The sequence below is a fragment of the Vulpes lagopus genome, chromosome 5 (genome assembly GCF_018345385.1).
Source record: "Vulpes lagopus strain Blue_001 chromosome 5, ASM1834538v1, whole genome shotgun sequence".
Lineage (NCBI taxonomy): Eukaryota > Metazoa > Chordata > Mammalia > Carnivora > Canidae > Vulpes > Vulpes lagopus.
Window position 1 is genome coordinate 40,508,562 of NC_054828.1, and position 27,943 is coordinate 40,536,504.

The 27,943-nt window shown below is 36.0% G+C and overlaps 1 protein-coding gene and 1 long non-coding RNA gene across 2 annotated transcripts in view; one reads left to right on the top strand and one right to left on the bottom strand.

Moving 5' to 3' along the window:
* PNPT1 (polyribonucleotide nucleotidyltransferase 1) overlaps window positions 1-25,016 on the bottom strand; it is a 42,546-nt gene extending 17,530 nt beyond the window's left edge. The window contains exons 1-14 of the mRNA XM_041756872.1: window positions 24,587-25,016; window positions 17,808-17,868; window positions 17,061-17,135; window positions 16,260-16,365; window positions 15,426-15,475; window positions 14,192-14,255; window positions 14,050-14,097; window positions 13,122-13,235; window positions 8,595-8,781; window positions 7,649-7,700; window positions 7,027-7,084; window positions 5,494-5,590; window positions 4,913-5,015; window positions 882-952 (exon numbers count right to left, since the gene is read on the bottom strand). Coding sequence (XP_041612806.1) covers window positions 882-952; window positions 4,913-5,015; window positions 5,494-5,590; window positions 7,027-7,084; window positions 7,649-7,700; window positions 8,595-8,781; window positions 13,122-13,235; window positions 14,050-14,097; window positions 14,192-14,255; window positions 15,426-15,475; window positions 16,260-16,365; window positions 17,061-17,135; window positions 17,808-17,868; window positions 24,587-24,747 — 1,247 coding nt within the window. The 5' untranslated portion in view covers window positions 24,748-25,016. The remainder of the gene's footprint in view (window positions 1-881; window positions 953-4,912; window positions 5,016-5,493; window positions 5,591-7,026; window positions 7,085-7,648; window positions 7,701-8,594; window positions 8,782-13,121; window positions 13,236-14,049; window positions 14,098-14,191; window positions 14,256-15,425; window positions 15,476-16,259; window positions 16,366-17,060; window positions 17,136-17,807; window positions 17,869-24,586) is intronic.
* The window catches only part of LOC121491706, a 90,298-nt gene that overhangs the window by 25,419 nt on the left and 36,936 nt on the right, over window positions 1-27,943 (top strand). The window lies entirely within an intron of this gene.

Consider the following 27,943-nt stretch of genomic DNA (forward strand, 5'->3'; position numbering starts at 1 on the left):
ATTACATTAATAATCTTGCCTTATACACACAGTTGCATTGTCAATTTTATCAGATATGTGAAAAACAATTAGTGGCGCTATCCTGAAGATGCTGGGGGTTATCTTCATTAGTGAGGCAGTAGGAAGAGGGAGGCTGAGACTTGTGTCTTCTGAGACCCTTACCAAGGGAAACGGAAGCAACCCTATTAGGCACTGAGCAAAGAAAAGAACTGTGGCTGTGAGTACCAGGATTCTGATGCCTGGTGCTGGTGAGGACTGTAACATAGATTCTCATCATCTGCAATCCATCAGTAAGATTTTACTGCTGGCTTTCTAGGAACAGAGGAGGAGAACCAAGTATTTCTGAATACAAATTCACTATTTTTTTAACTTATTAACATCCTCCAGATTCTTTTCAGCAACTGCGACTCTTGTGTATTTATTTGCTCTCATTTATTATAGAACAACCTATCCATATCTGTCCTGAGGAATGGTTCTAGAGACAGAGACTAAACTGAATATAACCATGTTAAAAATACCTTAAAAATCATTATTATATAAACAAAAATACAGAGATAATATGTTTAAAAATATAGTACATGAGCTTCAATTGTATATTGGAACTTCATAACTTTATTTTTTTTTATGATAGTCACACATACACAGAGAGAGAGAGAGAGAGAGGTAGAGACACAGGCAGAGGGAGAAGCAGGCTCCATGCACCAGAAGCCCGACGTGGGACTCGATCCCGGGTCTCCAGGATCGTGCCCTGGGCCAAAGGCAGGCGCTAAACTGCTGCGCCACCCAGGGATCCCGAAACTTCATAACTTACTTTAAAACATATCAACCATGTTTTAGGACATACCAACATACTTTATAACTTACTAAAAAACATAACTTACTTTATGGCTGTTACAATTCGGTCAGACTTTATACTGGATTCTAATGAATCAAATGTAACAGTACAAAACACCTAAAATTAGAAGAAAAAAAAATCTCAGGCTTTAGTTTACTAACAATGAAGAGGAAAACTAGAAATATTTCAAGAACCCAATTAGCTATTAAAGAAATGTGATAAGTAAATTCTATACCAAAGCTTGCCATGCTACTTAATACAGTAAACATTCATTCTATAAATATGAAAGTTATGTGTAAATCTCAATAATCCAAAGGTCTAACATCACAGACTATGTATGTAAAGCACTGTACTAGAAGTGCTGGGGGAGGACAGGAAGAGAAAGGTATATTTGTAAAACTTGACTATAAAGGAAGCCTCAATAAAGGTCCAGCCAGGGAGGGTAAAATAAAGTAAGACGAAACCAGAGGGAGACAAACCATAAGAGACTTTTAACTATAGGGAACAAACAGGGTTGCTGTTTATTAGGTGATGAGCATAAAGGAGGGCATATAATGTAATGAGCACTAGGTGTTACATCCAACTGATGAATTACTGAACTCTACCTCTGAAACTAATAATACACTACATGTTAAGTCATTGAATTTAAATAAAATAAAATTTAAAGAAAATAAGTAAAGGTCCAGGCAATAAAACTGCCTACTTAAAAAAAATCCAATCTTCTTTGGAAGGACATAGTATAATCTAAACTCTACAATGCATCATTCACAACATCCAGGATACAACCTACAGAAAAATAGGAAATGGTAACCATTCTTAAGAGAAAAGATAATGAGGACAATGCCCCGAGCTAATTCAGATATTGGATTAACAGACAAGGATTTTCTGTAGCTCTTATACTCAACAATATAAAGAAAAACAAATGGAACTTCTAAAACTGAAAGACACATTATCTTATGATGGAAAGAAGATGCCAAGAATCCATGGACATGGAGATGGATTAATAGAAATTGCCAAATCTAAAGAACAAAGAAGAAGGGTATAGGGTAGGGAGGACATATCCTCAGGGACCTGTGGGGACAATTTCAAAAAGACTAACATATATACTTAAAATCCCATAAGGAAAGATTAAGAGAGAATAAGGTAGAAAAAATATTTGAAGAAATTATGGCTGAAATCTTGGGATTTCAAATTATGGGACACCTGGGTGGGCTCAGCAGTTAAGCATCTGCCTTTGGCTCAGAGCGTGATCCCAGGATCTGGGATCGAGTCCCACACTGGGCTTCCTGTAAGGAGCCTGCTTCTACCTCTGCCTATGTATCTCATGAATAAATAAATAAATATGAAAAAAAATTATGGCTGAAATCCCTAGTTTGACAAAAGGCACAAATGTACAGGTTTAAGCTCAGAAAACCCTTAGCATGATAAACACAAAGAAAACTACACTTTTCAGTTATATTGTTGAAAACCAAGACACAAAGAAAATCTGGAAAGCACCCAGATGAAGACAATAAATAGTATACAGAGAACAATGATTTGAATGCATCCTGACCTTTTATTACGGGGGGAAAAACAACAGAAGAACATTTTTTTAATAGTGCTAAAAGAAAAAAGCATCAGTCCAGAATCTAAATCTTGCAAAAAACATTCTTCGTATATAACGGCAGAATAAAGACTTCTTTAGGTAAATGAAATACAAGAAATTGTTGTCAGAAGGTCCACAGGACAATAGTAAAAGAGTCTTGTCAGATGAAAGGGAAAAATGCTATATGGAAACATGGATCTTCAGGAAGAAATACAAAGTATCAGAAATTATAAATACAAAAAAAGAAAAAAGAAATTTTAAATAACGTAGGTCAATAAAGAAGATATTTTCCCTCTTAATTTCTGAAAATGAGTAATTGTTTAATATACAAGTTTTAACATTGCCTTGTGGAGTTTATCATATGTAGATGTAACTTCTAAAACAACTAAAGCATAATGTGTGAAGTAGTACAGAATTAACTCTAAAATGAAAAGTTAAGGAGATATATACTGTATTCTCTATACTAACCACTAAAAAAATAATGCAAAGGTATAGCTAAAAAATAGACATATTACAATTGAATTAAAAAAAATATTTGGTTAATCCAAAAAGAAGGCAAAATAGAAAAAAATAAAAAAACATGCAGCCCCAGTGGCTCAGCAGTTTAGTGCCACCTTGATCCTGGAGACCCGGGATGTAGTCCCATGTTGGGCCTCCTGCACGGAGCCTGCTTCTCCCTCTGCCTGTGTCCCTGCCTCTCTCTGTGTGTGTCTTTCATGGGGCAAACAAAAATAAATAATAAAATGCTAAATACAATCACATTAGTAATTAAATAGAACATTAATGGAATAAACACTCTTAAAAGGCTGAGACTGTCAGAATAGCTAACAGAAGTATGCAGGATATCTTAATGGAGTTATTTTTAAAATTTATTAAAAAGCATAAAAGAAAACCTGAATCAAGAGTGAGACTATTTACTGAAAAGATTGTATGTAATTATATTGTAAAAATATAATTTCTCTCTCAAACTAATTTATAAATTCAGTGCAACAGCAATCTAAACTCAAGAAAGATTTTTTCCCCCAAAACTTAATATAATACTAAAATTCAAATGAAGGAACAAATGTACCAGAATAGCTAAGACAATTTTGAGGGGAAGGGGAGAATAAAAAGGGAAGATTTGCTTCTCATATATTAATACATACCACCCAAACCATAATAGCTAAAACACTGTGATACTGGCCCAAGAAATTCACAGAACAAGGAAGAGAATATCATTCAAAAATGTATTTATAAACTGAATATCATAAATCAACATTATAAGTCAACAGGAAAAATGAATTATTAGTGAATGTGTTGTAAAATTCGCTCACTCTGGAAGTTTCCACCTCACTTCCAAAATAGACTAATGGTTTAAATTTGACAGCTACAACTAGAAAGTTAATAGAAAACCTAGGTGCATAATTTTGTGACTTTGGGAAAAGGAAAGATTTCTTAAATAAGACAAAACAAAATCACAAAATAAAAAAGGGAAGGATTAACTATTTCAAAACTAAAGATTTCAGGTTCATTCTAGACGAAGAGTAGGTTACCACAGCAAAGTTAAAAGGCTTACAATAAGGAGGAAGATAATATATTCAAATTCTGGTTACTGAAAAGGATTAATATTGAAAACACATAAATTGCTTAAAAATAGGAAGAAGAAAGGCTATAACCAGATAATTCACAAAACAGCAAACCTGAACCAGGGCCACCATACTGCTCAAGTTCAAGTACACTATCTATGTGACAAGAGTGTGCTGGAGGGCGTCCTGGAGCCACACTGATTGGCTATTATATAAAGAGACACTCAGCCTCACAGGGAAATACAAACAAAAAGGCAAGGACAAACCACTTTGTACCAATTTGATAGGCAAAATTAAAGTAGTAACTAATAATAAGAAAAAGGAGGAGGGATACAGCAAATACCATACACAAAATAATGGATACGCATATATGTTAAATACAAGGATCCTATGTAAGGGAAAAGAACAGGACTGAGGTATAGGCTGAATAGAGAAAACAGATGAAGGCCCTGAATAGATAAAAAATGACAATATGTTATAAACTGAAGAGTATGAGTGACTCAATTTTGTGCATCAAGATTAAAAGAAAAACTTGATAAAGATACCAAGTAATTCTAGAAAATGCAAACCAATGTATAGTGGTGACAAAAGCAAATCAACAATTGCCAAAGGAAGGGGAGGGGAGTAGGAAGAAAGGATGATAGAGAGGCAGGAGGAAACTTTTGGGGGTGATTGGTATGTTCATTATTTTGACTTTGGTGACAGTTTCCCAGTTGTATACATGTGAAAACCTATTAAACATACACTTTAAATATGTGCAGTTTCTTGGATGGCAATTATACCTCAAATAAGCTGTTAAAAATATTTTTTAAAAATCAGGTATTACTACATGCCATGATAAAAATCTAGAGTGCCTATATAACTTCTTTTAGATCTAATTAAGTAATCTGTAATCAGCAAATAATTATAGCTTTTTACATATATTACCTGTGTTTGTCCCCTCTGAAATAATGCTGATCCATGAAGAGTTTTAAACAAATCTACCTCACAATTTATATTCCTAAGTGAAGTCAAATCTCGACCATCGCACCTATAGTAACAAAGGAAAGATGTAAAGCAGTATTCAAAACCAGAAATATCACCTATGATCTCTTATTCCTACCAAGAAGTTCTCAAGCCCAGTTGTGTATCATATCACCCATGGAACTTTAAGAACTTTTAAAAATAATTCAGGTACCCAGAGTCCCACCCTAATCCCACTGTATCAAGTCTCAGCTTGTGACCCATACACTTGTACAGTTAAAAAAGTTCTGCAGGCAATTCTGACCTGCATTCAGGGTTGTGAAGCACTGCTCTACACATAAGTCCCACAGAGAATAAGTCAAACACATCCACACACTCTTCAACACTGATTTATAATTCTTTAATGTTCACTTGAAAAAAACAGTTCCTTCCTTTGAGCAAGTTGCCACTTTATTTTATTTTATTTATTTATTTATTAAGTTGCCACTTTCAAGGCAACTTACAGAGAGACATACTTTAATTCCATCAAAAAAGGATATATTTACCTTTTGTATTCATTCAAAATAATACTTCTAAAAACCTCCTTTGCAACAACATTGAAGGATTCTATTATTTCATATGTATCAGCCTCTGGAAATTTTTCTATAGAAAGAAAGAAACCAAACAAAGGTTTTCTCTTTTTGGAAAATAAGGATTTCAATTCACAGTATCAAATCAGTTAACTGTGGGAGTAAACCAGGGAAATTGATGCTGAACATTTCGTCCTCTAGCAAACAAAATAGATAAATCAAATGTTCTCAAGTAGGAGGGACACAGTATTATACCTCAAATGTATTTTTACTGAGAACTTAATTTGCTTTTTACCAGAACAATAATGCTTTGTAATTAGCTCTCTATTGTAGAGAGACTAACAAATCCAGCTGTATTATGAAAAGGTCTGAATGACCCTTTTAAGATTAAGAATAATCACCTTCAATGTTTTACCTTAGGAACTTTTATCATAGTCTGCAAATAGAGAAATAATTTTTTTATACATTACAAATTCCTACTGTTTGCCTATTTAGTTAACATTTATCAAATTCTTTCATGACCCATGTACTATACCATGTTTTAAATGCCTTTAATCTAACAATTTATGAAGTATATTATTATCACCATTCTAAAGAAGAAAAAACAGGCTTTTACAAAGTAAATTGCCAGAGAGATGCCTAAGTGGCTCAGTGGTTGAGCATCTACCTTTGGCTCAGGTCGTGATCCTGGTATCTTAAGATAGGAGAGAGGTTATTTACCCACCAGCAGAATTAACAAGAATTGAATGTCATGTTTAGTACATGGTCATTGATAGTCACATAATAATTTCTAGAGAGCAAAATTCTCTAAAATCTAAATTTTACAAATCCACATATTAATAACACCATCAGTCAACAATTTTTGAACAGTTGGTATGTGACAGACACAAAAGCAAATGACTAACCTATTTAATTACCACAAACCAGATATTTTCAGTATTAAAATTTCACAGATTAAGATTTTGAGAATTTTAAAGATTATTTTTCAGATTTTCAAATGACATGATACAAAGTTTCCACTGTAGATTATAAGAACCTGATCCAGAAAAGACTGGTGCCAGCATTTCCTGGTGCTCACTCTCTATCAGATGTAGTGCTGAACACATTCAGATTAAAGATTTTATTTATTTTTGAGAGTGTGAGCGCACATGTGTGCACATGAGTGCAGGGGAGAGATGGAGGGATAGGGAGAGAATCTTAAGCAAACTTGGAGCTTCATAACCCTAAGATCATGACCTCAGGTAAAATCAAGAGTTGGATACTTAACTGAATGAGCCACTGAGGTGCCCGTCACAGAAGTTAATTTAACAGTAACCTTGGGATGCATCATTATCACAAGTTTGCCAAAGATAAAACTAAGGAATAATGAAAATAACTGATTCTCTGAGGTCTTAACAACTGTTAAAATCAGTTTTACAAATTATTTACAATGTAAAACATTGTTTTACAAATGTTAAAAATCTATTTTTCCCTTTAAATATTTTTTTAAATTAATAAAACAAAGTTTACCTTTGAGTTGTTCCTCTGTATCTAACCTTATCTTGTTAATAGCTTCATCTCTAGAAATCTAAAAGAGAGCTGAGGTTCAGTATACATGGCAATATTTAACATTTCTGTTTTTATATTATTAGTCAATTAACACATTGTAACAGTACTCAGATTTCTCTGGTAGTATTCTTTATTTTATTTTTTTTATTTTTTTTATTTTTTTATTTTTTATGATAGTCACACACAGAGAGAGAGAGAGGCAGAGACACAGGCAGAGTGAGAAGCAGGCTCCATGCACTGGGAGCCCGACGTGGGACTCGATCCCGGGTCTCCAGGATCGCGCCCTGGGCCAAAGGCAGGCGCCAAACCGGTGCGCCACCCAGGGATCCCCTCTGGTAGTATTCTTTAAAAGATTAGAGCTGGTTATTGATTTACAAGAAATATTACCTGTTTAATTCATTCAAATATATTTACACACTTCTCTAAAACTTGCATTAGTCAACAAAAGAAGAACGGAGAAGCAAATATAGGCTTCTATTTAGCTTTCTGTTTAGAGATTTTTAATAAAAATTCATAAATCATGTGAATTATGACAAAAAAGAATTCCCAGAACAATTATATGACAAAATTCAGGTATACCTACTTTATCATGTTCATAATCAGTAAAAACTGCATAGAGTCTTTCCATCGTGAGTCTATTTTAAGCACAAAATAAATGTCAGCATAATAATATTAACAGTCTAATAATACTATTATAAATAAAACTGCAATATTTAATAGTAAGCTAAAATATTTAATAGGCACTTCATAAAGAATTAAAAATATGTACTTATTGTTCTCTAACACAGCTAATCACAATATACCACACAAATTTCTTTTTCCCCATCTGTCAGGGAAATCACTTACACATGGTACTTACTATATATGCCCTCCTTTCTTAATTGTTCAATTTATTTCACCTTAGATTTTTTTTTTTTTTTTTTTACACACAAACTTTCTCTCCCCATTCTTTTTTAACTTCATTTTTCTATTCTATCCATTTTGGCTGTTACTGCAGGCAACTGCTTTGTTAGGGACAGTTCATATCTCTAGTCTCTGATAGATTTAAGACTAATATGAAGGGAAATACTAACTTTTTCAATTTATTTGAAATAAAATGAAGTATTTTTCTGGTGATTTCATTCATATTTACTGAGTGCATGCCTATGTACTGGCACTATTGTAAGTACTGAGTATATAGAGGTGGTTATACTTGATTTCAAGAACCTCAACAATTTCCTTAGATATTCAAATATACTTTGTTCTTTTATCCTTCTTTGGCATAGAGAGATAGGCAGATTATCTGAATCTTAACCAACAAACTCACTCCCTCTTTCATTTGAGATTCAAACTTGGGCCCTTGAAGTGGGAACTGACTTTATCCTTTTTAAAGCATTAGGCTCATATTTATTATGGTGCTCACTTTTAACATAGAAAAAGGTGTCCTATAAGAAGTAATGCACAGACTATGCTTCCATGGTAAGCTTTTTTTCAGAGAGGAAATTAAATTGGTAACAACTTCAAATTTTCTTTTGTATAGATATTCTTACTTATGAATGTGTTCCACAATCTCTGGTGAAGGGGTAAATAACTTCTGAGGTGTCCTCTTGGTAACACCAATTTCTTTTACCAACTGCTGGATGCCCTGAATTATTTGTTGGGTATATTTTACCCCTACTTTAATAGCATGGCAAAAGTCCTGTTGTAAAATGTTCTCCGCAGAGGCTTCCATCATCACTATTTAAAGGGGAGAAAAAAAAGATTGCCATTGAACCTTTTACCAGTATAGCATTTTTAAGCATCATGACATAAATACTACAGATCAGTTTTACTTCTTATTATTTTTTTTTAGTTTTACTTATTAATGGTATATCTACCTTTTTAATTTCTTTACTTAGAATCAACATACTTCTAAAACGTAAACAGCAATAAATGAATAAAGAAACCTTAATATTTGAAATTAGGTTTATAAGTTTCTTGAATTTATTAAGGGATTTACTTAATCCCTTAATAATTAATTTAATAAGGGATTTCTCATTAAATAATGAAACAAAATAAACTGCATCCTTATAATTCACGTATCATAAAATTCCACCTTTAAAGCATAAAGCTGCATTTATTTTTAATATGTATTTAAATTGAAATTTTTAAAATAACAGCACAGTAGGAATCCAACAAATGTTTTCTGTTTAACAATTATTTGATGTGTCCTCCTTCTTAATTCTGTCATTTTCACATTGTCAAATGCTTGCACAGGTCGGGGGAAATCTTTTGCAGTGATACTGTCTCAAGTAAGCCAACTAGAGAAGCATAGCTATTATTAAAAGGCTGCTTTTACGGTTTTGTAATAGTAAAAACAATCCTATGTAAAGCAGGAGAGTTCCAAGAAGCACTTCTAGCATGATATCCAATAAAATCTGTCTTCAGTTTTGGCTTTAGTTTCTGTCAGGCTGATAGACTCCTGATTACTCATGTGTCATTTCTGGCACTCCTCAATTTGCACAAAGATTGTGTAATCTGTTTAATCACATAGTGTTGTCATTAAGATTATCTAAATCATCATATGTAAAGCTTCTAGGTATAATCTAGATTGAAAAAAAAAATCTTATGTGCTTTTTGTATTGTATAGTGTGTTGGAATTCCAACAGTTAAAGCCAACCTGTGAAACTAAAACAAAAGATCTAACATTTATGTCATCTGAGTTCCAGAAAGAGAGGATAAAGATGGCAGGCTGAAAAGTACTGGAAAAATAATAGCTGAAAACTCCCCAAATTTGGCAGAGACATAAATGTACAGATTCAAAAAGCTGAGTAAATCCTATATAGGGTAACCCAAAGAAACACATATCCTAATTAAATTTCTGAAAACCAAAGAAAAAAAAATCTTGAAACCAACCAGAGAAAAAAAACACCTTACCTATATGGGCAAAGCAACTAAAATAAGATTTATCATTAGAAACCATAGAGGCCAGAAGGGAGTGGCAAAATATTTTTTAGGTGCTGAAAGAAAAGAACTGCCAACCCAAAATCCTATACCTAGTGAAAATGTTTAGGGAATGAAGGAATGAATATTTAGGAATGAAGGAATTTAGGAAGAAGGAATTCTCCTCAGATGAAGGATAACAGTGGCAGACCTACTATCAAAGAATGGCTAAAGGAAGTTCTTTGAACAGAAACAAGAAAGAAAGAAACCATGGAATATCAGGAAGGAAAAGTACCTTAATATTAAGCAAAAATGGAGGTCAATACAATATACTTTCCTTCTCCTCTTGAGTTTTCTAAATTATGTTTGATGACTGAAGCAAAAGCAAGAATTATAATAAGGCCTGTTGTGGTCCTAAATGTAGAGGAATATTAAAATGATTATATTACAAATGGGGAGGATAAGGCACAATAAGGTTTCAATATTTCACTTGAGGTGTAAAGCAGCTTTCTGACACAACGTTACTGAGATGGTTATATTATTCTCATTAGTATTCCCATGACATTCTTTTTGCAGAATTAAACTTAACTGAAGATTTTTAAAAATGCCTTTGACATATGTAAATTATACCTCAGTAAGTTGACTTAAAAGAGAATAAGGAAGAAATAATATGGTAAAAAAAAATTTAATATTCCTCAGACTTTGTTGCTTTCCCTTCTTCAAAACAATTCATTTTTAAAAAAAATATTTAAGAAAATTCCTTATAGTTTTGTGTCTATAGACCTGTGCTGTCCAATATGGCAATTACTAGCTCCATATGGTTACTTGCATTTAAATAAATTAAAATTATGTAAAATTAAAAATTCAGTTCCTAAGCTACTCTCACCACATTTCAAGTACTCAGTAGCCACATATTCAGATATAAAACATTTACTTCATAGCAGGGTTCTACTGGACAGCGCTGTGTTACAGACTAAAAACTTACACTAAAAAAGGTTGTCTAAATGATTGGTCTAAACTGTTAACCATTTCAGTAGTTGATTAGAGAGTTTTGAGATTAGTTGAAAACTATGAATTCTAGATACAAATTTATCTTAAAAATTGTTACTGGTATACTTTTTCCTAAATTTTATCCTAGCATACATAGAAAGATGAGTGATTATTTAGTGTACCAGTTAAAAGCAAGCAGAATGTGCAGAATGATGGCTGCTGAAGTTATCTAGCAGCCAAGAGCACAAAGAAAAAAATTATTCTTGCCCTATAAGGTCATACTTTAAAGATTTATATTACTAAATATTTTAACAATGGAATGGCAGCAATTACTTTTCTGTATTTTTGTATCCCAGAAGTTCCATGATGATGGTATGGGACTTGGGCCCAATAACTTTAACAAATGGACATGAAGTCAAATGTATATTTGGTGCACTGTTATGAAAGCAGAGAACTAGCTGAATATCTTCATGAAGACATAAAAAAGGAGCTGGTAATCTCTGAAACCAGTCTCTATCGGTTGCCTCTGAATCACTCTCAACCTTCTCCTAGTTACTCAAAACAACCTTCTGATGCCTTGTGCAGTCTCTAGAGTCTAATTCGTCCATCTAGAGAGCAAGAGGTAAGAAGAGCAAGCTAGAAGTTGCCTATTAGTTTTTACAGCATGCCACAGATGCAACAAAAATCCTCAGTTTATTCCTCCAACATCTACATAAAATTAGAGGGGTTCAAAGTCTAAGGCAGGTAGAGGCTATATACTTATGGCCATTAAGAAGCAAGTTTATTTCTGTGTCTTAATGATAACAGCAGGTATTAACAGTATGCCTACCATGTACTAGGCATTATGCTAGGCATTTTACAAATCCTGACTAATCTTCACAATGCCCTATTAAGTAGCCAAACCAATTTACTTAGTGAAAGTAATGAATACTGTAACTTTAAACAAAAAAATTCATATGCAGACCAAGTAAACCTATACTTTGCTCAAGGCACTTTCTGGGATGCTCAAATATGTAGGGGTTATCTGTTATTCATAGCTTCCCCATATCTTTGGAATCTTCCCCAAATCTTCTCTTTCTCTCTACACTGTGATAGTTCCCCACAGTAAGAATCTCACCTTTTGGAGCTAGAATCTTGCTTCCCCTGTAGTCAAGAATGCAGTCATGCATTAATGGTTCTGCCTAGTGTGATGTTAGTGAAAACTGGTATGTGGGAGCTCTAGGGAAGCTCCTTGAAAGGGAGAGTGACTTATTCAGCTGGTGTATGTATACCTTTTTCTTCCTTTTGTCTATACATCAGGTTAGTTGGCCAGAGCTTGAATAGCAGGTTCATAAGCATGAAGATGAAGGGCACACCTTGAGGACAGCAGAGCAGAAAACTGGAAGGAATCATCTAGAATTCTTAAGATATTGTGGAGCCAGGGGCACCTAAATGGCTCAGTCAGTTAAGTGTCCAACCCATGATTTCAGCTCAAGTCATGATTTCAGGGTCATGAGATTGAGCCCTGGGACGGACTCCACAGTCAGCATGCAATCTGCCTGAGATTCCTTCTGCCCTCCCCTCACTGGTGCATACACATATGTGTGTGTGTGTCTAAGTCTGTGTGCTCTCTAATAAATAAAATCTTAAAAAAAAAAAAAAAAAGATATCATGGAGCTACTCTGTCCTGGACTCCCTTGTTATTTACTTTAGCAACACACTCCCTAACCAATATGTAGATAACATACAACCCCTATTATATGTGTTTTATCTACCATATAGTACCTGATTCTATCTCCATTACTGACCACTATTCCAAAAGAAGCTGGAAATGAAGTGTTTCACACATTAATTGTACAAAAAAGTACTAAAAATACTGAAGTTTACTACCAGATTTAGAAATTCAATTTTTAGACTAGCTTATTAGTCTAAAATTAATTACCAAAACTACCTTGGTAAATAAAGATTTCTTGTATATTTTAATTGAAGCTTTATCACATTCTATAATTTTAGGTTTTGTTTGATATGGAGCAAGAGCACCACCAAAATAGGGCAGTAATAAAACAGAACAAAAATCTTTATGGCTAAGTGACAAAACACACATACACAGAAGACTATAAATGCATTATTAAGAAGCTAGAACTTACAGTAAAATCCCGAACAAATGTAATACTTAAACTACTTACCAATTTGACTTTTAGGTGCCCCAGCAACCACTAAATTTAAAGTACTGGAAGACATTTCTTTCCGAGTTGGGTTAACAACACACTCTCCATCAATCATTCCTATTCGCACTGCCCCTAAAATATATCAAAAGAGTTGTGTAATAAAAAGTCTCCGTTTTCAAAAAAAAAAAAAAAAGTCTCAGTTCTCAAGACACTATTCCAGTGATAGCTTCAATCTCTACCTTCAATTGTGACTACAATAAAATCCTATTTCTCCCATGGTATTTAAGGCCCACAGAACGTCCTATACCACCCTACCCAACAGCCGCAAGGAACATTCTGAGTTGCTCAAATACATCATTTTTTCTATCCCTCAGTGATTACACTCATGTTCTTCTCCTTGACTAGACATCCTTTTCCAAGGCAAATGCTTACCATTTGATCCTCCTAAGGTTCACCTTTAATGTTGAGTACTCTGAGAAGCCCTCCTTGACACCTGACTAAACCCACTCTTCTCTATTGCTTTTTTTTTAGTGTTTTCACTATACCTTTATAATATTGTTTATAAATAATTATTTGATTGTTTCCCCTACTTACACTGAAAGCAAGAACTATTCCTAGACTTCCTTTCTTCTTTCAATTCTTAGCTTGGTATCTGATATTTAGGATATTCAAAACTTATTTAATCAATGAATCATTTTTATATTGCATGATTCCATCTTTTTCAAGAAAAAAATATGTTTTTCAGGGACACCTGGGTGGCTCAGCAGTTGAGCGTCTGCCTTTGGGTCAGGGCGTGATCCTGGAGTCCTGGGATCTAGTTCCACATGGAGCCTACTTCTCCCTCTGCCTATGTCTCTGCCTCTCTCTCTCTGTCTCTCATGAATAAATAAATAAAATCTTAAACAAACAAAAAATATATATATATGGTTTTCAAATCTTAACTTACCAATAGGTCCATTCCAAGGAATATCTGATAATGAGAGAGCTACAGAAGCTTAAAAAAAAAGAAAAAAAAAAAAATAAGGGCTGAAACAAAAAGGTATCATTCTTTAAACAGTGATAATGTTAATCTTGATTTTTATACTTACCACCATTAATTGCTAAAACATCAGGTTCATTAACTCCATCTACTGCTAATAGATTACAAAGTACCTGGTAAAAGGGAGAAAATTTAGAGCACTAAGAATAAAAATGTACTTGATTTAGGAGGATTATCATTTTGGTTAACATTCTGGGCTAAAATAAAGGAGCACTATTTGTGGTTAAAAGCATGAGCTATGGGACACCTGGGTGGCTCAGCGATTGGGCATCTGCCTTGGGCTCAGGGCATGATTCCAGAATTCGGGATCAAGTCCCACATCAGGCTCCTTGTGTCTCTGTCTCTCTCTCTGTCTCTCATAAGTTAATTAATTAAATCTCTAAAAATAAAAAGCATGAACTTTGAAGTCATATTTCTGGCTGTCATTTAACTAGATGCCTGACTACAGCAATTTACTTAAGCCTCAAAAGTTTCCTCATCTTTAAAAGGGAAAAATATCAGAATCTTCTAAAAAGGTTTTCTGAAAGTTATAGGAAATATTTTTAAAGCATTTATAATACTGGACATGTTGAAAATATTCAGTAAATGTTAGCTATTTCTATTACATAAAAATACTGTTTTTCTGTTTATAAGCATATACAAAACAAACTGATAAATTCCTTTATACTGCAATAATATGCCTATGTCATATACTTAAGAAAACAACTTCTTAAAAAAAGAAAAAGACTACTTGAGGCAATGACATCATTGCATAGGTACATTTGCAAAGCATATTTTTATCAAAGAAATAAAAGTTCACTAAAGCATATGGTTCATTATTCTGAAAGAGAATTCTATTCACAAAATATTAATAGAAGTTTAAAGGACCCAATGAAATTGGTAACAAAAATTAGTTGTATTGATTGTCCTAGCCTCTGACACTAACATAATAGTCCCAGCCAGATCTGTTCCCACCCTTCTCAATCACTCTAAACTTTCAAACTCATCAGTTTCCTGCCTCAGAGCTTTTGTGCTTCTCATTCTATCTGCTCAGAATGCTTCCCCCACACCCCTAGGTTGGCTAACTCCTAGCTCACAATCCAGGTATCAACTCAAATTGACATTGAATAAATATTAATTTTTAAAATTACTGAAGTTTTTTAGAAAACTTAATGTAAAAGAGCAGCATTACCAAAAATTCTTATTTTGTGTTCCAGTGGTTAGTTAGCCTAAGTAGTATGAGAGAAATTCATTAAGTAATTTTTGACTGATCTGGAAACAAATAAACCTAAAGCAGAATCTACCTGTGTATCATAAAAGTAGCCAGCTGGAAAGAGAGGTCTAATTGAACGATCTGCCAAAAGAAAAAAAAAGACACCATTGTAAGCATTTATAATACTGGCAGGTTGAGACCAGGCTGAAAAATAACATAGCTGTTATTAATGAATTAACATATCAATATGTTAAAAAAAATCCCCTTGGACTGATTTACTGAAAGGGTCACAGATAAATGTCAATGCTTCAATTAATATAATTAATATATACCATGCCCTAATAATAAAACTAGCAGGGCAGGAACACACAAGTCTAAAATTGGGTAGCAACTTTTCATTCTGGTTCATATATAAGCAGAAGAGACTTAAGGCCCGCAGCAGACCTTGGTATTCTGTGTCTGAAGTATACACAGACTAACAATTTCTGTATAGAAAAGCCATAAACTCAAATGATCCCACAATATTTAAGGATGTCAAAGATTTGAAAGATTACAGATTTCAGTAGTTGATGAATATAATGCTTTTAAGAATTACTATGCTGAATATGAAAATGAAAAATACTAGGGACAGCTTGTAGAGGCATAAGCCACAGAATTTATATGCTCAATAAAGATTCATTCATTTCAGCTACATATATTTATTAAACGCCTATTTTGTGCCGGGTAGTATTCCAAATACCCTGGATTCAGCAGTGAATAAACAGCTTTTTCTTTCATGGAGCCCATATCTGAGGGGATACAGAAAATAAACAACCTCAGGCAGTGTTCCTGTAATGGAAGAAAACTTAAGAGAACTGTCGAATATAGATAGAAGAAATGCTAACACAGGCATAAGAGAGTTACTGCCTCTACCTTAGCATCTTACCTATTACTCGACTTGTAAGAACTTCTTTGTCAGAGGATCCAACCTCTCTTCTGAGATAGTTTGTGGGAATTCTACCTGCTGCAGCAGCCTTCTGTCTGTAGTCAACCTAAAGTAGTAATGAAAAAACAAAAGTTCATTGGACTCCTTTTTATGGCAACAAGCTATTTCCCAAGAATGACACTATACAGATACTAATTCTCCTGAGGCTGCTAACAACATGGTCCAGATTAAGAATGGAGAATATTTTATTTACTTTTAGCATTTTGTATCTCTATGGGAAGGGAAAATTGATAGAAATATTTCAGTAAATTGATTTTTAAGAAGTCTTCCACTTAGCAGTGAACTACAAAGCCTCATTACTTCCCACATTGGGTTATTCAGGTCACATCAAACATCCCCTTTTTTGTATCAACTGTTAAATAAACAGTCCCCTTTTCATAACACAAAGAAGCCACAAACTCCTACAGCACTCCTTACTCTTCACCAAACATGTACTTGCAGACTCATTCTGAAGGGAAACCTATGAAAGCAATGAACTGATTGCTACTCAACATCAAAGTCTTCATGTACTTCATTGTTCTTATCAACTTGGAGATTCTAAAGCATGCTTGCTACTAATATGAGAACTGGTTATGAAGCAATCAGTCTAGATTCCTTTAATGACTCAGCATCAAACAACAAAGGAATAATATTCTTTATTATGCAAAGTTTACACTGTGCACTCCTTAGACATCAGACAGAAATATGACAAATTCTAGATTTATGCCATATTACTGTTCAGATAAATCAGCAGATACTTACCACCAAAGGCATGAACTGGGAAGGTGAAGGTTTTGTTTTGCTGACGGCTGTGACCATCACGGCAGTGTCACCTGACTTAAACATAAACAACACTGGTAAATTCCTTAAAAATCAGACATTAATGTCTAAGCAGTGACTGAATCAATCCTTGCTCTAGTTAAATACAAGGAAAGAGAACGATTATTCCATGACACAACGTAATGAAAATAGTTAATCACAACTAGTCCAAACTTGATCCCTTCTACAAGATCAAGAAAAGGCTTATTGAGGGACACCTGGGTGGTTAAGCATCTACTTTCAGTTCAGGGCATTGATCCTGAAGTCCTGGGATCGAGTCCCACACCAGGTCCCTGCATGGAGCCTGCTTCTCCTTCTGCCTAATCTCTGCCCTCCCCCCACACTCCCACCCCCCCCCCCCGCCCCCGTCTCATGAATAAATAAATAAAATCTTTAAAAAAAAAAAACAAAAGAAAAGGCTTATTGATAGCTCAGTCACATCCAATCATATTTTTCTACTTCTTACGGAGAAATTTAGGCTATATACAAAGAAAAATTTCTCACTTATCACAATTAAAATAGTAAAATCATATTCTCTAGAAAAGCATTACAGAATTTATTAAAAGTAAAACAGAACTCCAAATTTGAAACAGATCTTAAAGGTCATTCTGAGAAGTTACATGATGTAAAAATAGTATCAGTCTCCACAACCATTTTTAAGATAAAAATGTAGAAATCTAGACTTTTTACCTGTACTACAGCGGAGCCATCTGCAAATCTGGCCAGTTTTCCAGAGGATATTTCTAATTTTCTGTTTAAAAATAAAAATTCAAGACAAAAGGACTTAGGTCATCAATATAAATCTCAGCTTAATATAAAATAATCTACTATTCTAATAGAAGAACTAAGCCGCAGAGGCCCCAACCTAGCAAAAAAAAAAGGGGGGGGGATAGAGTTCACAATCACTATTAAAAGTACTAGGGGGGGATCCTGGGTGGCTCGGCAGTTGGGTGTCTGCCTTTGGCTCAGGGCATGATCCCGGAATCCAGGATCCAGTCCCACATCAGGCTCCCTGCATGAAGCCTGCTTATACTCCCTCTACCTATGTCTCTGCCTCTTTGTGTATCTCTCATAAATAAATAAATAAATCTTAAAAAAATAAATAAAATAAAAGTACTAGGGGAATTTAAGAGCTGCCTAAGGAAAAATATAGACACTAAGGCATAGGAGCAATCTGAATGAGAGATAAAGTACTCTGGGGGTGAAGAAGCTGTGTTTGTAAATGTTAAATTGTTCCATTTACAACCTTTGTTTAGTCTGTCCATCCTTGCCTTCTTGATAAAAGTAGCCTTTTAACACACAAATGAGATCCTTTCTCTACTTAAAATCCTTTAAAGTATCCCTCCATGCTTTCAGGACAAAATATAAATTCCTAAATATTGCCTACAAAGACCTTCATGTTCAATAATGGTGTCAAGACAAGTGGCGGGGGGAGGGAGTGGGAGAATAGCCTTTTCAACCAGAGGTGCTAAGACAACTAGATACCCATATACTGACAAATTAATAAAGTTGGACCCCCTTCCACATACTATAAATAAAAAATCAACTCAAAACGTAGTATAGAACTAAATGTAAGAGCTTAAAACTATAAAATTCATAGGAAAACACATAGGAGTAAATCTTCATAAACTTGAGTTAGACAATGTCTTGTTATATATGACATCAAAACCACAAGCGACAAAAGAAAAAACAAATTGTACTTTATCAAAATTAAAAACTTTCATGTTTCAAAGGGTACCAAGAAAGTGAAAGAAAACCCACAGAATAAAAAAAATTTGCAAATCATATATCTGATAAGGGACCTGTATCTAGAATATGGAAAGAATACTTACGACTCAATAAGAAGACCAACAATCTAATTTAAAATTGGCAAAGGATTTGAAGTCTATCCAAAGAAAATCTACTAAATAGTTAAGTATATCAAAATATGCTCAATATCATTAACCACCAGAGAAGTGCATTCATAACCACAATGAGACATACTTTATATCTACTAGGATGATTATAGTCAAATAGATCAATAACAAATGTTGGTGAGGATATAGAGAAACTAGAACCCTCATATACTATTTATGGAAAGGTACAATGGTACATCTTCTTTGGGAAAGAATCTAGCAATTCTTCAAGAGGTTAAACACATAAGTGCCATAGGATCCAGCAATTCTACTCCAAGGTAAAGACCCAAAAGAAATGAAAACTCGTATGTCCATGCAAAAATTTGCATAGAAACATTCATAGCCACTGCATTATTCATAATGGTCCCAAAATGGAAACAATCCAAATATATGTCCACCAATAAATGAATAAGCAAAATGTGGTCTCCTTGCATACAATGGAATATTATTCAGCCATTTAAAAAACAAAGTATTGGACAGCCTGGGTGGCTCAGCAATTTAGTGCCACCTTCAGCCCAGGGTGTGATCCTGGAGTCCCAAGTCCCAAGTTGGGCTCCCTGCATGGAGCCTGCTTCTCCCTCTGCCTGTGTCTCTGCCTGCCCCCTCCCCCGCCCCGCTCTGTGTGTGTCTCATGAATAAATAAAATATTTTAAAATAAATAATTTTTTTAAAAAAATGAAGTATTGAGGTCCCTGGATGGCTCAGTCAGTTGGGTGTCTGACTCTTGGTTTTGGCTTAGGTTGTGAATTCATGCGTCATAGGATGGAACCCCCCACTCTCCAAATCAGGCTTCTCACTCAGCAAGGAGTCTACTTGAAAGATTCTCTTCCTCTGCCCCTTCCCCCACTCTGGAGCTCTCTCTCTCTAAAAATAAATAAATAAACCTTTTTAAAAAATGAAGTATTGCTATGTGTTACAACATGGATATAACTTGGAAACATAATTAACTTAAAGAAAGCAGTAACAAAAGACCAAATGTCATATAATTGACATATGACATATAATTGACAACCATTGAATTGTACATTCTAAATGGGTAAATTGTATGGTATGTAAATTATATATTAATAAAGCTGTCTTTATAGATAGTAAATAGGCAGTATTATCAGTTTTATTCCCCAGCTTCTGCAGAGTATAAAAAGAGGTTACTGAAGTCTTGAAACAGATCAGTATCACTTGTCAAAGAAACCAATATTCGTAAGTGTATTGTGAAGCCAAACCAATTCTGCCTTCTGAAGATACTGAGGAAGATGTTCTGTCTCATGAAGGCTGCTTCAGAAACATTTTATCATGGTCCAGTGCTGAATACATACACACACACACACACACACAAATGCCCTGCCCCCCCATCCTTCACATGCAAAAAGGATAAGGAGAGAACTCAGTATTTCTACCCATTAAACACTTTTGTCAGAAACCTGAGTTCATGAAAAGCCTATTTATCTATTCAACAGACTCATTTTGTTAAATTTGAAAGCCAAAAAAAAGAGGCATGTTCACTTGTACTTTCAGTTCTAACTTTGAAAATTTTTGAGAATTTTTTTTAACCACAAGAAATATTTGAGAAATTCTAGTTGGGTTTCTATTACCATTCACCACAGATGTTGTGATGACAGCCTACAATAAAATGGGTTTACCGTTGACAGATGGAGTAAGGTGCAGAGATAAGGAGATGGCATAGTAAGTGGAGGGAATGAGATGCTCAGAGCCAGTCACACTCTGTAGCCTCAAGCAAACTACAGCTAAAATCAATATTAATGTTTTATGTGTAAAAGTAAATCTGGGGTCTTGAAATTTTGTTTAATCCAGAATATGTTACCAGTACTTCTCAAGACCTTCCAGGAAGTGGCATTCCATCTAATAATGTAATTTCTGAATGATCCCTATGAAAGGAAGGAGATCATCTCTAAATAAATTGAAGTGAGTCCAACACAGAGAAAAGGACCTGTGAAAGTTCTAGTTTTTTCCATTAATGGGGATCTTGCCCCAGAATTTTTGGGATTACTTTCAGTGGCATATTCTTTTGCATATCCTCAGCGATAGTAAGTTTTTATTCTTTAATGAAGTTATAATTTGCACAGAGGATCAAGAGAAGGCAGTAGAGAACAAAGGTTAAGAACATGGGTGTTCTCTGAATAATGATAAGCATCACTGAAATAAAATAATTCTTCAGTCTGCAGATGACATCTATCACTTTTTATTAAGTTCCACTGGTGAACACCAGTCACGTGGCCCCACCTATGTAGGGACTAGCAATATACCAAAAAGAGCACCCATACTTACAAAGCCTGAGGCAAGGAGTAGATCACGCACTCCCCTGTTAAGAACCAGCCCTTCCAAATTATATTAGCAGGCAGAGAAATGGAGCTGAGGAAACACTGTTAAGCTTCTAAAGCTAACCTATTTACAATGGGAACTGACTGAATCAGTGAGAAAAACAAGTCTGCAATACCCCCAGCTATTCTCATACATGTACGCTTCCATTTATATGTTTATTCAAACACCACATCCTCCTGCCTTCTTTGTTCCCTCTCTTGAGTCTACTCAGTGTCTCCATTAGAGATCTTAGGCTATCCACCAGACAATCCTACAGTCCTGTCTTGGTGATTGCCCGAGTCTGCACTCTTTTTCTTCCAGGTGTGTGCAATTTATATTACACAAAGTAGCAGGTGGTTTCTTTTCAGTGTATCTCATGATCTCACCTGATATTAACTGACCTATGTAATTTTTTCCTGTTCATGCACTTATACTTGTGTTTTTGGTGCTAATTTGTTATTACTTTTATACATCATGGTTGATTTTATCTCTTTATTAATTTACTCTGTAGTATTTTAGGTTTTTGAGCTTTTAAAAATGTTTAACCATGTGAATGTTTACCTAATGTGAATGAATAACTTAAAAAAAAAAAACTTGAAAACAACAAATAAGGGGATGCCTGAGTGGCTCAGCAGTTTGGCACCTGCCTTCGGCCCAGGGGCGTGATCCTGGAGTTCTGGGATCTAGTCCTCCATTGGGCTCCCTCATGGAGCCTGCTTCTCCCCCTGCCTGTGCCTCTGCCTCTCTCTCTGTGTCTCTCACGAATGAATAAATAAAATCATTTTTTTAAAAAAAGAAAACAAATAAAAAGGATTAGGATGAGCAGTAATTTCTATTGGTGGGTAGAAGGATGGGAAAAGGTAGCTGAGGAAGAGCAGAGCTGGCTGCCACAGGTGGTAGAACTCTAGGGAGAGATGTTTAAAAACAAAACATTTTTAGAAACATCTGCACAATAATGTGGAATGTAACAAACCACCTTCCTCCAACTCCTACCAAGAAAAATTCTGTAATACCAAACTAAAAAGACAAATATCTTTATGATTCAGCCTCTGCCTGTCATTTGGTTTTACCTTTTATGCTAACCTCACATTTCACCTTTTGCTTCATCAATAGTGAGTTATTTGTAGCTACTCAAAATGCACTCTTACCTCCCTGTAATTGCACTTACCACTTTCTCCCTGCTAATTTCTCCTCCTCCCCCTTCAAGATTCACCTTTGATGGCAAGCTTCAGGGTGGGGTAAATATGCCTTTGTGCTCCTTTGGTACCCCATTCACACCTCTGCTACAGTGATTTTCCCAGTACTGTACCTGTGTTTATCTTACTCGCTCTCAGACTCTGTATCTACTGTACCTGTACATAGTAGATGCTCAATAAAAGCTTGTTGAAATGAAAATTAAACAGCTGCCTCAGAGATACCTCTGAATATTAAGTACAGCATTTGAAAAACACAATAATTATAATCTAAAGCATATTTACAATATATATCTACAATATAATACACATGGTAACAAATATAAAAATGAATGGTATATAGTCAAATTCAATAAATGCTACAAAAAACAAACTTAATACAAAGATGAAAGAATTGATTTACCCAGCTGGTATGATATTCATGAATCTGGTTGTTACACACAGGTTCAAGAACTAAGTACAAGAGATCCAGGTTGACTATAAATGAAATATTTAAAGTAGATTATTTATGGAAAATTTGGAAGGCAGGGGCTAATACTGTTGCTTTGCGACCCTTAAAAGAGTCCATTTAGCGCACAGCAGGTTCTGAGGTATTTCTTCAAAGACTATTAAGTCATTGAAAAATGGAAGAGATTCTCTCCCTCAAAAAATCAGAATCAAAGAATGCCAGAGGTGGAAAGTGCCTTAGAGATCTAGTCTAGGGATCAACAAACTATATAGCCTGCTTCTTCTGTACAGCCTTTCAGATAATTTTTATTATATATTTCTAAAGGTTTTGTAAACACACACGTATGTAACAGACAGTATGTAGCCCACAAAGCTTTAAGTATTTACTATCTGTCCCCTTACTGAAAAATCTAACCCTTAACGTAGACCAGTCTTCTCATTTTGCGACAAAAAAGTTAAGCAACTTGTTCAGGATCAGTCATTCAGTAAGTTAATTTTTTATTTATTTATGATAGCCACAGAGATAGAGAGAGAGAGGCAGAGACACAGGCAGAGGGAGAAGCAGGCTCCATGCACGGGGAGCCCGACGTGGGACCCGATCCCGGGTCTCCAGGATCGCGCCCTGGGCCAAAGGCAGGCGCCAAACCGCTGCGCCACCCAGGGATCCCCATTCAGTAAGTTAGAAAGGAAAACCCTTAATCAATGGCAGATTTTTTTCAGCTTTTCGTACAAAGTAGGGTCAAAAATTTTAAAGTACATTTAAAAAAAATGTAGATATATAAAGCATTAGCAAATGATTCACTCAAAAAATGATCCGTTTTTAAAAAGTAATTTTAGGGCAGCCCGGGTGGCTCAGAGGTTTAGCGCCGCTTTCAGCCCAGGGCCTGATCCTGGGGACCCGGGATCCAGTCCCACGTCGGGCTCCCTGCATGGAGCCTGCTTCTCCCTCTGCCTCTGTCTGTCTCTCATGAATAAATAAAAATCTTTTAAAAATTTTTTAAAAAGTAATTTTAGATGTGAATTATGGCAACCGGACCCATGGAAAAAGTATGGGTTTGGAAAGAAATACAAAATCCACTTAGTCTCAAAGTAGGTGACTCTGAGCACGTTACCCCTTTTTAAGTATGAAATGGGGTAAAAGCACCTTTAGTGCAGGTTTATAGTATGTGTCACATTCCTAGCGTCCAATAAACCTACGTTTTCCTTCCCTTCCTACTACCTAGGGTCATACTGGCCCTGCATTTGGGCAATTAAACGGATTGGATGACCTAAGCATCCCCCGTCCACTCCTCCCGAAGTGGAATGTTGCCCACTTCCAGGAGTGCGGGCAAATCAAGGGGATGAAAGTCGGGCTGGACAGACGCAGCCGAATCAAGGAAGCCGGAACAGGGTGAAAGGGAGGACACAGAAGCAAAGGACACGAGGCTGAGACGGCGCGGGAAGGGGGAGGGACCGGGAGACAGACTCAAACCCAGAACGGGACATCTGGCATTTAGGCTGGGGATAAAGAAGGGCAAGAGACCTGCGCTGCCGGATTCCTAGCCTGGTGGATGACTGCCCCTCGGGCTGCCGGGGCAGGACGCCTTGGAAATGACAGAGAACGCAAACTGCTCCTTACCTGCTGCCTAAGTCCACGGCCACAGCTCGGAACCCCGTGCCACTCCATAGTGCTCGCACCTGCAACTGGGTGAGCGCCCGACCCCGCCCTGGCAGACGGACGGGGCCCTCGCGGAGCGGCCGAAGCCGGAGGCACGAGCAGCAACGCCTGCAGGCCGCCATGACACCCGGCACGCGACCACCGCGGGCTGCACCCCGATTGGCTCGCTCCGCAGGCGCGGGGCGGGGCCTGCTGCAGTTTCGTTTCCGCGGTGCTGGGGGCGAGGGAACCCGTGGCCGCGGTACCCAAGTCGCTTGCTACGGAGCCTAGAGAGGGTCAAGCCTATTTGAACGCAAATCGTGACAACCGATCTTTCCTATTTGAGCATCCGCCAGGGAAAGGCAATTGGAAAGTTAATGCCTTTTGTGTGTGTGCTATCGTAGTATGAAGGAGTCCTAGAAGAATGTAAACAGTAATAATAGAAGCCATCAGACAACGCATTATTATGTGGCTTCTGTGAACTGAGAATTAGAGGAGAATTTGTGTAGTGGACCATGGAAAGAGGTCTCCCTCTCCTCTGCCCTGTTTTTTATTTTATAAGTTTCACACAAATATTCTTGTGAAGGTTTATGTAAATTTGTTTCTAGTAAGTGAATTTCATTTCTTATTGACCTATATCATCATTTTAGGTTATCTTTGACCTCATTTGTTATTCATCTTCATTTCCATTTGTTAATATTTGGCAATTCATCTCTCTGCCCCTTTTGACCAAATATTACTGTTCTTTAAACCAACTCTTATTAAATGAAAAATGCCAACTACTATTTAAAAGAAATGTTTTGGAAGATGAAGAAAAACAGTTTTTGGAATTTGATACATTTTCCGGGGGTAAAGAAATCTCTCCCATCCCTCTTAATCCTGTCTTAGAACATCTTTATATAGTTCCTTGTATGAACCAATGATAATTTTTTTATTATTATTATGAGGGTCATAGTTCTCTTTTAAGTCATAATCTCCTTCCTCTGAGAAATCCAAACCACAAAATCCAACGTGGTTTTAAGAACTAAGGATTTGAATTTGAAACAGATGAATGTTTTAGTGGTAGAGTAGCTCCCTGGCACCTTAGTTTCCAGGAGCTGTTAGCACTGATTTGGAATTTCCATGTCAATAGAAAGGATTACTACCAACACGGCTAGGGATATTTATTGTGTGTGTGTGTTTTAAGATTTTACTTATTCATGAGAGAGAGAGAGAGAGAGAGGCAGAGGGAGAAGCAGGCTCCATGCAGGGCGCCCGACGTGGGACTCAATCCCAGGACTCCAGGATCAGGCCCTGGGCTGAACGCAGCGCTAAACTGCTGAGCCACTGGGGCTGCCGGATACTTAGTGTTAAAGAAGTTTTTTTACCTCTTTCTCTACAGTTGGCTTAACTCCCTGGTACCAGTGTTTTCCAGACCAATCTATTGAAACCTGTCCTAATGACGAATTTATCATAATCTGCTTGCCATAATACAAGCATGACTTTGGATTTATAAAATAAGAATACTAAACCTTCTTTTGGTAAAGCACTTAAGTACTAGTTAGTCATTTCATACAGGTGGTGTTGATTTGCCTAATAGTTCGGAACATAAATTTGGTCTTGAGTGGTCCCAGTTTTAACTCTGCCACTTCCTAGTTGTTTGACCCTCTCTCTCTCTCTCTCTTAAGCCTGTTTCCTCATTTATAAAAATGGATACTAATATAAATCTCCTAAGGTTTTTGTTAAGATCAAATACGACAGAGGATGTAAGATGTTTATCACAATACCTGGCAACATTGTCAGCGCTCAATAGACGGCAGATTCAGCTTTCACCACCCTTTTCTTAATTTTTCATCTAGTTTCCTCCATTTGAAATACTGAACAACCCTCTTTCCTGTAGAGCTCCATGGATCTGTTAAGCTTTCGTCCAGCTGGAAATACTGGAAAACAATATTTAAGTCCCCCTGTTTCCTCACACCCACCCAAAATAATTGATATGGTAGTAATTATTTCATAAATGTAAAGGCAAATGTGGGTATTGAAATTTGTTTTGAAATAGTCTTAAGATGATCCAGGCTGTTTATATTAAGTTTGGTGTCTCTCTTGATTGGGTGGGGGCCCCCCAGTTGTGGGGCAATGATTGGGTGGAAGCCGGTGACATGGGCAGTAAAAAGATTCACACAAGGCAGAACATAGGAGATAGAAGTTTACTGAATACACTGCAATGGGGTGGCCAGCAGAACAACAAAGAAAAGCCTGTGGAAGGAGGCAGTGGGTAGGGTCCGTTTTTAAAGGGGGAAGGTGAAAAGGTGTGACAATATATGGAATTTTCACTTTTTTGGTAACTGCCTGGTTGTAAGTAGCCCATTGGTTACTTAGGGCCTAGGGATATTTTGGGTGGGTTGCCCCATTGGCCTGTCTATATTCAGCTGGGGGTTGCTCTGGGCCCTTTCTACATTCCATTGCTTACCCTGTTTGCCTAAAAGCAGTCTCTACATAAAGCATTTTAAGATTAACACAGGAACAGAAATATAAAATGCTTAAAACTTGTGGTTGTGAGATAGGGAAACTGAAGGACTATATAAAAATATGGTTTTTGCTCCTTTCCCTGCTTCCATTCTTGCTAGGACCTGCACCTCCACCTTATACCTGCAAATAGTGTATTTCCCTCTTGTAAGGGACAAAGACTTAATGATTCCTTTAGAATAGATAACATCTAAGGAAGGACTAGGTAAGAATGACTGACAAAGCTTTCATATGCATATTCTAGACTAGCAGAGATAGACTTCTCAAGGCCAAGACCCCCTGGCTCCAAGCATCTGGGATCCCCAAAATCAGTACTTTTTAATGGAAACAACATGACCAAAAATCTGTCACAGAATTTTGAGACCCATTAAAACAAAAGTTCAATGAGGATAAATAAATAAATCTACCAGCAATATTTTTCAGATCTTCTTTTCTCTTTTTTAAACTCTGATGAATGTGCATCAAAATATTTAATACCACTGCCAGCTCTGAGTAGCAATTTTATTTAAGTAAAACATCACTGCATTAAATTACTGTTAATAAAATTTAATTTGGTTTGTAGTTTGACTTAAAAGTATATACAATTATTTTAGCTTTATGACTGTATAAGAGGCACAAGATAAAGGACTTTGTGTCTTCTTACATATTTGTACACAAAATATCAGTGGACACCAAGGGGGTCCATGAAGTTTTTTTTCTCTTGAAGGAGTGTAGCTAGAGGGATCTTTCTAAATTACAAACCTAATTGTGTCTCCATTCTGATTAATTTTCTTTTTTTTTTTTTATAAATTTGGTGCATTATTCCAGAACATGGTCTATACTTTATTTTTTTTT